This window comes from Colossoma macropomum, unplaced genomic scaffold, assembly GCF_904425465.1.
Source record: "Colossoma macropomum unplaced genomic scaffold, Colossoma_macropomum, whole genome shotgun sequence".
In the NCBI taxonomy this organism is placed as follows: domain Eukaryota; kingdom Metazoa; phylum Chordata; class Actinopteri; order Characiformes; family Serrasalmidae; genus Colossoma; species Colossoma macropomum.
Genome location: NW_023494803.1, coordinates 34161867 through 34176949, shown reverse-complemented (window position 1 = coordinate 34176949; position 15083 = coordinate 34161867). Strand labels below are relative to the sequence as shown.

The 15083-nt window shown below is 38.6% G+C and overlaps 1 protein-coding gene across 1 annotated transcript in view; it reads right to left on the bottom strand.

Annotated features, from left to right (window-relative positions):
• alk (ALK receptor tyrosine kinase) overlaps nt 1-15083 on the bottom strand; it is a 296309-nt gene that overhangs the window by 52879 nt on the left and 228347 nt on the right. Inside the window, exons 8-9 of the mRNA XM_036592647.1 lie at nt 14643-14809; nt 11172-11266 (exon numbers count right to left, since the gene is read on the bottom strand). Coding sequence (XP_036448540.1) covers nt 11172-11266; nt 14643-14809 — 262 coding nt within the window. The remainder of the gene's footprint in view (nt 1-11171; nt 11267-14642; nt 14810-15083) is intronic.

Below are 15083 nucleotides of genomic sequence, written 5' to 3'. Positions count from 1 at the left end.
AATAATTTCTTGAGCTCTACTTTTGGAAAGTCTTGATTTTTCACCTTTTGTTGGGAAGACGCAGCTTTAACTCTTTGGTTTTAAGAAGGCTGGAAGACTAGAAGGCTGGAAAAGTGAAAGTGGCAGTAGGGAGCAAAAATGTACAGTAACAACTGAACAATTACATATTTTGATTTATTTGTCAAGGCTATTGTGTTACTTTCTTTTAAATATATGTTTTATGCTGGTGAATAATTTGTATGTAATGACTGTTTGAAAATTGAATAAATGAAAAGGTGGTCTCTGACTTTTGCACAGTACTGTATTCCAAAATTTCCCTTACTTATTACATTCTCATTAACATGTTTACAAAGTAAAGCTATGCAATGAATTATAAATGCCGGTCACAGACTGAATGAGTTTTCATTCTGTGCTGCTCTTTTTGCTCTACCTTTTTCTTTTTTCCATCAATTTCACAGCAGTCACAGAATGACAGAATGACAGGTGGGTTACAAGACACAAGAGCATCAGAGCACACATGACAGTGAAAGACAATGCTGGCTGGTGGTCCAAAATCAAAACCTTTTTAAAGTGCAACTTTGGAGGAAATCATTTAATCCTTTAACCTGGGGAACTAGCGAAAAACAGCTCTGTGCAGCAGTGAGCTTTCATTCCTAATCTGTCTGAACCTCGCTGAGCTACTTCTTAGGACACACTGTGCTTTATATGGCCTATTTTATTCAAGAGATACGAGGCATGCCTTTGCGTCAGAGAAGTTACTGAGGAGTTAGTATTTCAGCCCTATCGAAATTACTTCATCAATTCTGGACCCTTGGGTATCAATGCGTATTGAATTTGGTGGTCAATTATGTGGGCAATGGAGGGATACATCAGTACTTAGCCACAACCTTGCAGTGACTCAGAAATCAGCCATTTTAGCTTAGATGGACTTCTGAATAAGCACAGTGGTCGTTCCTGCAGTCAGTTTCAGCTAGAGATGAGATCAGAGGCAGGTACATGACTGTCTGAGACTGCTTTGAATGTGTCTAGACTGAAGTGACGCCAAAGATTTTTATGGAATTAGAAGCACAAGTTTGTGGCACATGGCATGGGTGACTTGCACATCTGTGAATGCACCATTAATGCTGAACAATATATACAGGTTTTGAGAGCAACATACGCTGCCATCCAGATGATGTCTTTTGCAGGGAAGGTCTTGCTTATTTCAGCAAGACAATGCCAAACCACATTCTGCATGTATTACGACAGCATGGCTCCGTAGTTAAAGAGTCCGGGTGCTAAACTGGCCTGCCTGCAGTCCAGATCTGTCACCCACTGATAACATTTGACACATTATGAAACAAAAAATAAGATAAATAAGATCCTGAACTGTTAAGCAGCTGAAATCTTATATCAAGCAAGAATGGAAAAACATTACACTTTCAAAACTACAGCAGTCGGTCTGCTCAGTTCCCAAACGCTTACAGAGTGGCGTTAAAGGAAGAAGTGATGCAACACAGTGGTAAACATGCCCCTGTCACAACTTTTTTTGGAACGTGTTGCTGGCATCAAATTTAAAATGGGAATATGTTTTTCAAAAAACAATAAAATTTCTTTGTTTCAATATTTGATATGCAGTCTCTGTACTATTTTCAATCAAATATAGGGTTTACATTCATTTGCACATCATTAAATTCTGTTTTTTGTTACATTCTGCACAGCGTCCCAACTCTTTTGGAAACAGGGTTGCATGAATGAACATGCATGAGCGGGATTCATCACCATACCCAAGTGCCATATAATCAATACTTCATGTGCAATATTCTAAGTGCAATATGTGTGAAATATCCTTATAGTGTAAAGAGTTTTTGCTATTTTATTTATAATCATATATTGTTAATTTTGTGAAGAATAAAGTTATTGTATGGTATGTATGGTAATAAGTAACAAACTATAACCTTGTTAAGTAATTAATAAGGTTAATTATCTTGTTTGTTAATTCTCTTGATACTGCTTTCTTGCATGCCTTGCTATCCCTTTGCTGCTGTTGCACTGTGAATGTCCCCAGTTGTGGGACCAATAAAGGATTATCTTATGTTATCTTATTTTATCTTATCTTATCTTGTGAAGTTATATGCCTCCTAGGCAAGATTCTACTTCAGGAGTGCTAAGGACATTTTAGGCAGGTGGTCTGAAACATACCTTCCAGAAAACATTTTACCGCTGGCAGCTCTTTCAGATCACTGTGGAATCATGCTAAATATATCTAATGGAGACATAACAATACTAAAAATGCCCACTACCCATTAGCTCTAGACTGTGAGCTGGCTGGATACTGAAAGGGTTTGTTCAAAAAGGCCCTGACGTCAAATCTAGGAGTTAAATTTACTTTACAGAGCACACCAGGAGAGCCCACTGACTCTTTTTTCCTTTGGCTGAGAAATTCTGAGCTGCTGAATGAGAATATAAAAGACATTAGCTTTCAACATAGAGAACCGGCCCACCTCTACCACGTGGCTAAATAACAACCTGCAAAGAAATAATGGCATCAGCAGGGTGTGACCTTTTTGCACAGTCAGTTATGTGAAAGCATGCAGACTTCAAATAAGCCTGCAGACTTGGCTTTGTATGAATGAATACCTACACTGCTGATGAGCGCATTGACTACTGGCATTTTTAGCCTAGAGATGTGTTTGGTGTGTGTTTTCTCTGCTGACGTATGATGAGAGACAAAATATGGGGCAGTCAGCCATATAAAAAGCTATGTCTATGCAGTGTATATGACTCTACTGCTATTTTTGTCAAACTAGCTGAAATTTTGAGAGACACTGAGAATCACATTTATTACAAATTGGCCTGGATTTAGGTGACTGTAGTCTGTGGAAATACAACTTAAAAGGAATGCTGCAACATTGTGAAACTTACAGAAAATACAGCACTAAGCCTATCTTGAATAACATCTCATCAGTGATATATTCAGAGACTTTGTTTTGGTCCCCTTTAACTCATTAAAATCTGCTACTAGAGAAGTCACAATGCATGCACATCCAGGTTTGGCATGACAAAACAGATCAGCATGTGGAATTGGAGCTCTGTGTGCTGATGTGTTTCTATCATTGTATACTGTTGGTTGCACTGTGACAGTTTCTGAGCAATCATACATATACATTAAGAACACAATTTGCATCATTATAGAAATGCTTATTATTAATTTCCTCAGAGTAACAATAAAAGGTGATGTGACGTGATGTATATTATTCATAAATAAGCCAGCTAAATGGACACCAAATCTACACATCTATACATTTTTCCTTTTGTAATATCACATTATTACATATCAAAAGAAATGCAAAAGCATTGAAAAATATTCATAGGAGAAGAATAGATTAAAAGATAAAAAAATTGAAGCAATGAGAGGCTGTGCTTCACAGGTAGAGGATGTTGTTAGGCAAGGAGAACGCTTTTGTAAAATGGTGGCAACAATGGAACAATATGATAAAAGACACTACATTGTTTATTGCAGAAATCTTCATCTTATAAGTGATATTTATCTATCTGCCACGTTAGTCAAGCTAGTTCTATTTGCAAAAAATAAAAATTTTAAGAAAACTGGGTTTTAATGTAGAGTCTACTTACTACAATTATTTGGGGCCATTTATTTTTTTAATCAGAATTTAATTGTAAGGTGGGCATAGATGTGCATATTATACATCTATTACATTACATTACAATAGTTTTAAACATCTCTCAGCCAATCAGATTTAAGAACCAGAGCTGACTGTTTTATGAAGCTGCTTTTATGGTCTGACATTAACGGGTTATGTAAGGTTTAGACAGCGAGCAGAACTTCAGAACAGAGCCTCTTTGATCTGCACGAGGCTGGACTCATTAACCCAACAGTGTGACATGCATTTCCGATTGGTGTATATGTAGCCTCTGGTCTACGGAATTTCAGTATCTCCAGGCAAACAGCATCTTTGGCAGTCTCAGCGCTGGGATGGACACTGTAGACCCATTCCAGCCATGCTGTTGGGTGGCTATAGACTGAGCTCTATTCCTGGTTGTCCTTTAGGGAGAAGATTCTCCATTGCTGAGCAGCTGGCACTGCTCTAAAAGCAACCATGGTTGAGTTTATGAGGTTTGCAGAGCGGTTCTTCCAACATTAAAGACAAAGACAAGGTTTTTTTTTGGCTTTTCACAAGCATATTTGTTATGTTTGCTGTCATTTGTGGCTGGCACTTGAGCCTGCTATTCCCCATTTCTTATTGATATGGTTTCCTATCCAAACAGTCATGTGAGCAAAACTAATAAAAACAGCATAAAAGAAAATCTGCTGCTATGTGAAAAACTGAAAAATGAAAGAAAACACCCGCGGAGTGAAAGCGAAGCCATCTGCTTGAGCTGGAGGACAATGGAGACAAGAAAGAGACGGTTTTGACAGAAAAACACAAACAAAAAGATGCACACAAACACACACACATGCACACAGTCACACAAAGTAATAGGTGTGTGGTTTTCCCTCTCATCCCTAAACAAATTATGCCATGTTTGTAATGTTCATCACGGCTGGGTCTGTGTTGCTAATGGCGCGAGCTGCTTACTTTTGCAAATGACGCTCTGCGCCAGGCCTGACAGCCTTACCGCTGATTGACTAGTGATAAAATATGGCACATCAGACTGTTTCATTTGAGGCATAACGTAGACATAGACAGATTAAAAGGAACCATCTGGGCATGTCTGCGATGGATGGTGCCACCACAGCGCTGCCATGTCAAATCAATGTGCACAGGCAAATGGCATCGAGTACAAATTGCAGGGCAAATATTTCACAGAGAACGTCAGCCATTTAACATCCATGCCCTGCTCTCTCTCAGAAATAGAGAGGGATGGTGATTGCCATTTTGTCGCTCTTGGATCTTCCTGAAGATTAATATCTTATCACGTCTGATGATATGCTGAAGTCATCAAACTGTGAAGCGGCAGGCGACGGTTTGAAGTTTTTCAAATCCCGCTCGGAGCATCGGATCCTTTAACGTCAAACGCTTTCTATGACCCCAAAAAATCACTTCACTAGAAGTGAAGATGTAACAGCTCAGAGAAAAAAACATACAACGGTTGTTTCTCAACCATTGGATACAGTGCCTACTGCACATCATCACAACTACAATTTTTCAATTTATTTTTTACATCATGGAATGAAAGTCTTAACTTTTTGGAAGAAAAAAGAAGCTTCTGAGATGCTCCTGCTAAGTAAGACTAAACTTAAAACTTTCGACTAAAATTAGGAATCATATTGGTTTAATCAATAAATGGCGAACACCATCCAGTGGATCAAGGTAGGGGACACAAAAGTAAAGAGTGGGCAAGATAAACACTGATAGATTTGATACTATAGCTGTGTCCCAATTCGGGGGCTGTGTCCTTCAGAGGCTGCATTTGAAGGCTGATTCAAATGCAGAGTGGTGCGATCAGGCTGTCCCATTTCGAAGACTCCTTTATATGTGGCAGAGAAATGTGTCCTTTTTCATGGCAATGACGGATCTGATGGGTGGATCCCTCGCTAGCCAACATATCCCGAAGTTCACTGCATGCTGCCGAGGATTCGAGAACATGGTGGTGTCAGAAGGGGAGCGAACAGTGGCTGAGGAGACACTTTTAAATGTAAGCATTGGGTTTAAACTGAGTTGAATAGCTAACGATACAAATGTTAAAAAAAAATAAAATAAAACGAAAAAATAAAATAAAATCTTATCAGTCTAAGATGCATCACATGCCAATGCAGGCACCAGTAGTGAAGCATCTTCAGCTCTAATAAATAAAAAAAATATAAAAAAAATAATAAAATCAAAGTTTCTGGCTCCGTCTTTAAAGAACTCTAAAAGAACTTGACAGGAGCGGTGTTTAGTGATGCAACGGTAAGGACGGGAACAGTGGTGATGTTAAGCAAACAGGAAATCTGCCGACTCATTTCGGTTCAGCCTTCGTGGGCCTACGCAGCCTCGTAGACTACGTCCTTCAAAGGATGCAGCCCCTGAATTGGGACAGCTTATATTTAGTGTTGGAATAATAATTAGTGCTGCTATTACATGTTAAATATATGTTTCCTTTTGGACACCGAGAAGTGACTCATTTGTCCTTAATGGTCTCCGACTTTTGATCAATACTGTGATATACATAGTCATTCACAGTGTAACCAGGCAATGAAACGATATGTTAACATACTAATGCAGGTGAAATAACGTTATTGTAATACTCTAATAAGATTCCTGCCTCTCTCAGGTGGTAGATAGATTCCTCTAACACTGCTGCCAGTGCCTGCCAAGGATGATATGTTATTTAGTCGGTACTGACCTCACACATTCTGAAAATCAAATCAGTGAAATGATGAAGCAAAATCAGGAGCACTTAAGGAGATTTAGCTTAAGAGAGGGCCCCCACAGTTCCCTCCAACTTCACAAGTAAATGGGCTTAGCTCCTTTAATCCAATCCGTTTGCATTAATGAGGAGCACTTCTGTTCTTCTCTCCGCTGCACCATATTCAGGGAGAGAAGCCGCTCGGTGTGTTTGTTATTCCGCTCACAATCGCAACAAGGAACACGCTTTTCTGCTCAGTGCCCTCTCAGAGTCAATGTAATGGTCTTATTGGACTTGTATCATAGGCATTATTCCTAAATTAGCCTGCATTGTGTCCACGGCATACAAAACGGGTGGGTTTTAGCGTTTGCAACAGGTAGACATGTCTGCAGATTCAAGCCAACAGAATGACAAAGGGTAATTGATGCTTAGCGCTAACGGTCAATTCTCACAGTAGGTGATGTTCAGGCAGCAGATACATGGACACAAATACTATCACTTCAGATCTGATCAATGAAACTGTTTACAAGCAACAGATTTCCTCAATGGCGCTTCACAAATTAAATTTGGCTTTCTGGGGTGTGTAGTTGTATGTTCCAAATCCCAATTATCTCTTAATCTGCCAGTACCACCGACACACATGGCCACATTTTTATTATATCTCATTTCACAGAAGAAGTTTCCTTGATCTTTCCAAGCTTCAATATGTGAGCTACTCATGACTGCAGCTTCACTGTAGATTATATTTCCCACAGTAAAGGCATGATGCAAACAGCAGAGGCTGAAATGTGCTCTACCTGACAGAATATCATTAGATGCCTCTATAAGGGCACATTTGTGAAAGGCAAACCAACAACATTACCGGGTTATGACTGACTGTGGTCAAATGTCAGCGTGCAGGATGAAGGCCTATAATTACGGAACATTTTTGTTCTCAATGACTTCCATTCACGATAAATGTTCAGTCATGACTGGGCGGTTGTTGTCAACCTGTCATTTGATCCTGCCTAAGCGTATTAAATGTTTTGATCAGAAAAAAAATCTTGGTTTGAAATGTTATCATGAGAACTGTGACGTTTACAGAGGAGGAAGAGTATTAGAAATGTATTGTTTCGATAGCCGCCTGTGAGAGATCTTTGGCTAAGTTACAGGAAGCTCATGGTCACAAACGCACAGACATTACTTCTGATAAGAGGATTAGACCTTGATAATCATTAAATCATAAAGAATCACTAATAAGCATTAGCATTAAAGATTCTAGGGTATTTAGTGTATTATTTGTAGTGCTGGACAAGATAGCATGATATTGCATTTAAGTTCTAGTGATAATTTAAGCAATGCATTTGAAAGATAATGAACATTATATCCATGATTTGCTACCCATACAATTCCAGTGTTCCTGTTGCTAAGCCGTTTTTTTTTTATTTTTTTATTCTATTTGGTGCATTTCACAAATCTTAGGGCGCTTCAAATTGTTTAGAAAGAGCAGTAGTATGTTTTGGTAACACTTCCTATGAATCCAGTATTCATAATGCTTTATAAATGCATTTATAATGCATTATATGACATACGTAATACCTTATAATACCTGGCATAAGCTTGTATAACTGTTTATAACCAGCTATAGTTACATTGTAAAACAAGAGCATACAACTTGAAAATGTCGCTTTATAATATGTGTTTATAAGAACACTGTAAACATAAATATTGTAATGGACTATAAATGTATTATAATTTATAGCAATAATATACAATTTCAAGGTTCTGGTATATTTTCTGCACCACAACACACCTGGGCATACACCCAGACAATGCTTTTTTGAGTAATAATTACTTCTGCCATTTACAGCTATGGGAGAAGGTACGATATGTGAGATATGGATTATTTATTCTATTTATTTATTTTTACAATAAACTCTACTACTGAATGCAGAAATTACCAAGCTCTATGCCCTGTACTACCAGTTAGATGTAATTATCTCACTTCACTTAAAGGCTGTAAAGAGCACTTATAATGCTCTACAAGGTTTAATTTACTAAAATGAAATGTCCTTAACATTTAAAAGACATTTAAAAAACTGACTTCATTTACAGCCTGTAATAGCCTGCCATAATGCTCTATAAAGTGTTATTTGTAGTTACAGTGCATTACAAAATTAGTGTCTACAATGCCCTTATGAACAGATATTATAATGCATTATGGAAACTTACAGTCACAAACTCTTGCTTTGTTAAGTGTTATGCATGTAATTATAAATGCTTAGAAGCAATTATACAAGCTTATGCCTAGCATTATAAGGTGTTGGTGTTATGTATACTATATAACATTTTATAAATGCATTATGAATACAGGATTCATAGAAAATGTTGCCTAAGTTTTACTTCTGGAAGTGTGCTCTGGGTAAGTTTTGAAGAGTTTCATTCCAAAACACTGCATATCTATTTGTAAAAACTTTATTATTTCACTAATAAAGGTGCTATTAATCATAATGCAATTAATATTTCATGTATGTGCAAAGCTACACCCAACAACCTATATCACTGACAAAAAAAGGAAATTCTTAAAAGTGGACTATAATGTGTTTTGGGGGAAAAAAGCGCAGGAGCAGGGTAAAATGCTCCTTGTTGCAACTGTGATTTGCACCCACAATGCAACTAATTTGACATTCAATTTACTCAGGTTGCAGATTATCATGCAGACTGTGCAGAGCTCCATCCACTACCTGCTTGTTCGTGAGGTGAAGAGTCATCAACGAGCTCGAGACAAAAGAGAAACTGAAAGTTCAGTGATGAAGAGAGAGCTGAGTTAATAAATGAAGTTCTTTCCCAATAAACATTCTACAGCTTTAACCCCTTAAATGACCAGGGCCCACCGGCAAGCTCAAAGCTTTATTACACTCCTATAGCCTAAGAACAACTCAGACAATTTGCATTGAAGTCCATGTAGTTGCTGAATAATAAGCATTAGTATGTAATGTATGGCGGCACGGTGGCACAGTGGGTAGCGCTGTCGCCTCACAGCAAGAATGGCCTGGGTTCGATTCCTGGCCAGGTGACCAGGGTCGTTTCTGTGTGGAGTTTGCCTATTCTCCCCGTGTCTGCATGGGTTTCCTCCGGGTACTCCGGTTTCCTCCCACAGTCCAAAAACATGCAGTCAGGCTGATTGGACATGCTAAATTGCCCCTAGGTGTGAATGTGTATGTCTGTTTGTCTGCCCTGCGATGGACTGGCGACCTGTCCAGGGTGTATCCTGCCTTCCGCCCAATGACAGCTGGGATAGGCTCCAGCACCCCACCACGACCCAGAAGGATAAGCGGTTTAGATGATGGATGGATGGATATGTAATGTATGGGATTTTCAGGGGTTAATTCTACTCCAGCTAATAAAAACAGAGTTTGTGAGCCAATAACACAGACTGCTTGCACAAACTGCAGTGGCATACTTTCCAAGTTTCTTCTCACATACATTCATCTAATCCTGAGAAATATTCTGATGGTAAATATTCTTTCAGCATGTGTTCGAGGTTCGTGTTTCCGTCTAACTGCTGTCTGCTAGGAGAAGTCTCTTGACAACATGGTGAGAGCAGCTCTGATACAAACTTACAGCTTACGTAAGCTGCGTAAAACTGGCACCACACGTTACTCAAACTTGTGGAAATTCTGTGAAATATGTAACCTGCTGCACATGTAATACCTCCAGCAACTTTTTGCACAATGCTCACATGCTTTGCACGACCGCATACAAATATGCACACACTCTCAGAAAGCAACACTCTGGGGCAGTACCCCTTTTATCACTGGGGTGGTAGCATCAAGGGTACATCCCAGTACCTTTAGTCAGGGAACATAAAAGTACCATAATCCATTGAAATCATATGTTGTAAGTTGTATTGACTCCACACACCCCGTCTCGTCTCCAGGCTTTTTATTTTATTGTTCTATTGTTCTTATTGTGCAAATATGTACTTTTCACCTGGAAAAACTTCTTTAAGGTACATAATTGGAACTTAAAACCACTGTTGTACCTTTAAAAGTATATTTACATTGTTTGTACCTTGATGAATGAAAAATGTACCTGCACAGAAACTTTATTTCTAACACTGTATGCATGAGGAAGAACCGTGCATTTTGCGTTTTGTCATACACATGGTCCCAAAAAACTGCGGGATTAGGCTCTTGCACGAATTTCATACATAGCATGTGCCTGAAACTGATGCAAAGTGCATTCTACAGGGCCCAATTTCTCTTTCGTGTGATTTTAAGAGAAGTAAATGGAAGAACACAGTCCAGTCAGAACAAGTTATGTCAGGTTTGTAAGACTTTCATCTAGCATAGATTAGCCGTACTCAGGACGCACAGGTTCATTAACTTTATTAATGTGAACTTAAATATCATCTGATACCATCAGACTGTAATATGTTCTAAAATATTGTCATAATGAAGCGATAATTATTTGTCTTGTAGAGAGTAGATTTATGCAATATTTATGAATGACTGACCAAACCACACAAAATAACACATTTCCTCTGATGAACAAATGGACTGTTTGAATGTCTGCTGAGTACTGCAGTTCCAAAAAACAAGCAATCAAACCTCCAGAGGTTGGAGGAACGAAGCATAATTCCTTATTAAAGTAAATTACTGAAATATCAAGTTGCAATAAATAAATATATAAATAAATACTTTATTTAGGCTCAAATCCCACTGCAGACATAATTATGAAAATGAAGCAGGATTTCCCAGTTCACTACTTGTTATGAAAGTGACAAAGCTCCGCAAATAGCATCAAAATTGCCCCCAGGATGATAGAGAGGAGTCTGGAGAAAAAGAAATACTCACTTGCAAGGAAGCAGTTCATGCTAAGAGTGAAATTATCCACAGCAAAAGCCACATCAGAGTCAGGAGAAATGTCTGCAATGAACTGCAGGTAGAACCTAGGCAGATAAAGAGAAGCACAGAGAGAGAGAGTGAGAGAGAGAGAGAGAGAGAGAGAGAGAGAGAGAGAGAGAGAGAGAGAGAGAGTGTGAGAGTTTTTTATTTGCTACTTATTAAGCTAACTAGTATGTGCTGGTGCTAACTGGCTCCTTAATGGTTCCTATAGTTAATGAGCTCTATAACGCTTGCAGAAATCACAGCAGTGCACCCTATCTACAGACACAGGAGATACAGCCATGGCTTATTAACTTAACTCGAGCTGGAAAGGGCGGCACTTTAAATGGAGCTTAAAGGGTGAAAGACAGACAGGCAGACAGACAGACAGACAGACAGACAGATAGCAGTATAGATGCAGTTGTTCATGATAATTTGAATATTTCTGCTCAAATTGCTTATTCTGTTGATCATCCTATCAGGCAAACTGTAGTACACAGTTTCAATTTATGAGCTGAGTTTAACTTATTGCTTGTTAATAAACAGTAACTGTGTGGTGCAGTACAGCGTGAAGAAGTGTGTTCTCTGTAGATGTGTTAACTTTTTTTTCTTAGAAAATAAACCAAAACGTCATTTGGCCTGGGGTGTCGAAATTTTGGCATAGGACTGTTTATGCTTTCTTAATTCCAAAAGAAACAGCAGAGTAATTGACTTACAAGATGCCTAAAAGAGACTTAAAGTGTCCACATCACACGAAACCAAGTGTATACTACTTAAAGGGCAATTTCACCAGTTCTTCAAAATTCTTGCTTATTTCAGTTGTTGAGAAGTAAACAAAGTCATTCAGAGTGGTTTGATGCGAAGTGGTTCACTGAAGAGAAATTTACAATCAGATTTCTTTATACTGGCAGTGATAAGAACCAAGTGTCACAATATCATTTTTGCCTATGTAAAGCAACCTTGGGTCTGAGAAAGGCACTATATAAGTTGAACTTATATAGTGATAGGGAATTACAGAAATTAGTTAGGTCTTGGGGTCAGAAAACCTCCCAAACCACAGTCAAACACCACCTATATGCCCACAAGGACCAACAAACCCAAGCTTCTGCAGTTTGTCAGCCGTTTTATATGGTCAGATGAGAGCAAAATAGGGTTTTGGCAACCTGAAATAAGTTTAGTGTCGACACAAAGGTAGCAATGCAGAAAAGTAAACCCATCCCCACTGTGAAGAATGGTGGTCGATCTGCAATAATGTGGGGCTGTTTGTCTTCCAAAAGGTCTGGACAATTTATTCAGGTACATGGTATCACAGACTCTTTCAAAAAACCAGCAGAAATAAAATGAAAACCTCACTTAAACTGGGCCATAGTTTAGATCTTCCGGTAGGACACTGATCCAAAGCGTGACTCAAAATCAACACAAAAATAGTTCACTGACCACAGAATTAAGGTTTTGCCACGGCCACCCCAGTCCTTTAATCTAAACCCCACAGAAATCCTGTGGGATGAGCTGAAGAGGAGAGTCCACAGCGTGGACCTCAGAATCTGAAGTGTCTGAGGAGGCTCTGCATGGAGGAATGAGCTCAGATCCTTTGTCATGCGTTCTCCAGTCTCATAAAGCGTTGTAGGATGCTTATGTCTTTGCAAAGGGAGGCCGCACAAAGTATTAAATGAAGGGGTGCCAATAATTGTGGTGCACACAAATTTGAGAAAACCATTTATTTCCCGATCAGATTTATTTATTTATTAATTTTCATCATTGTACTTCAAAAAAGGTTATATTTTTGTTGATATTTTGAATGACAGATCAAAAGGAAAAACAATAAAGAAGCAATTTCCATTTTAAAGTTTGAAGAATGGAGAATAGAATGGAGCATTTCAAATCCAACCACTTTGATGGACTTGGTTTACATCTTAATGATTGAACTGTGAAGGAATTGAAAAAAAAAGTGGAAAATTGAATTTTCCACAAATTAAACTTTTAAAATTTTGAACTATTCAATTCATTCTCCATTCAATACAGTCTATACGTGGAAAATAATGTGCATAAACAGCCCATTTCATAGTTTTTGTGATGTCATCAAACCAGCCTACAGTAGTTTAGCCTCGCCCTTTCATACTGACGTTTTAAGGAGTGTTTAAGCCTGGACTGTTTTCTGAATGAGTCACAACATAGGTCATCCAATCAAAACCGAGGTCACTTGCATATATCGGTCTTAAAGGCACAGTAAAAAATAGCTTGTTTAATTCTAAGGAATGAAGACAGGCGGGAAAATAGAAAGATAAAATGCAAGACAAATGTAGGCTATGGGCCTCCTAAAAAACTAAGGGGTTATACATATGTGACTGAATGCAAGGGAATATTAACAATATTACTTAGAGAAATTGTTAATGAGATTTCAAAGAAATAAAATGTCTAACTACAGAAGCACTTTCTGGCTATGGGTTGACTAACTGGTCCAATGGTTGTGGGTAGGAATGACCTCATACAGTGGTTTTAGACTACATACAAGATTTGATAAGACTTAAAATGAGTATTCAAACAGATCTAAATGTTCTGAAACAGAATTACCTTGTCTTTATTCAAATTCTTTGCATTATACATAAGATGTTCAGCACAGACCATTAGGGCAGTAAATGCTTCAAATTATTATCCTGTCTGCAGTGCCTGTGGTTCCAAATCAGCATTTATAATATCCTAGACATTATCTTCACTCCACTTTGATTTCAACAGCAAACTAATATCTCTGGTTGGAAGCTCACCTGAGGGCTTCTAGAGTCATATGTTAGAAGGTCATGTTACCCCATGAAACTGAAATGCACAATGATCAATACTGACAGAGGGAAAAAAGTAGAAGGGAGAAGAATAAGAATAAGAAGGAGGCCAAAAATGAAATTTTAATCACTCTCTGAGGACCCACATTAGCAAAGCTCAGGCACTAAAGGAGGGAAGTCCAATCAAGCACACAGAGATGAAACAGTCCTCTGTTTTTTTTTCTCCACTCCACACTCTCGCAAGTCAAGTGCCTTTGCTAATTGGAGTGAAAGTGTGGTTGAATGCAGAGGCCCTCCACATTGATTCCTTTTCTTCTCTCTCCTTCCTTTCTTTAGGAGCGAGTGATACGGTGGGCCAGGCCCAAAGCGCGGGCCCGGCCCCAGTGGGATTCATTAAGATTTCAGGGCGAATGTGGGGTTTAGCACAAAACTGAATGCAAATTACAAAAAAGTCTGCAATCGGAAAGACTGGAAATCAGCTACTCGTTAAGTCATTTATGCAGCTTGTAGAGATTTTCACCTTTTATGTGTTCAGATTGAGCAGTACAGCTCATGATATGAGGTAATGTATTGTGTGCTTCACATGCAGTTTGGAAAAACAAGTGCCAAAACACCAGCTACCCAGAGCCACTGAAATTCAAATAAGGAAGAATGTGGCTGGACTTACGAGTCGACCAATCCAAACAGTGGGAAAGTGACGAATCTCCAGCCTTTGTCTATCTTGGCTTCGCTGGTAGAGTTCCATAGACTTCTTTGGCCCTCAGGTCCTGTGCTGTTCTCCACAATCCAAAGAGACAGAGCACCTCTTGGATTCCCACACACCTGGAACTGTACCTGCAGGTCACATTGAGTATTGATGCACAGTCAAGTCAAGCCACCTTTATTTATACAGCACATTTAAGACAACAAGCGTCAACCAAGGTGCTGTATAATACAGTCAAGTAAATTCAAGCAAACCAATGATTAACTTGGACTAAAAATAATTGCATTAAATACATGAACAATGAAAAGACAGATGGCATATTTTTTTTCTTTTAAAGAATAGCATTAAGGTTTCAATCATTGACTGTGAACTGATTATTATTGCTTCTTTTACATTTTTATTGTA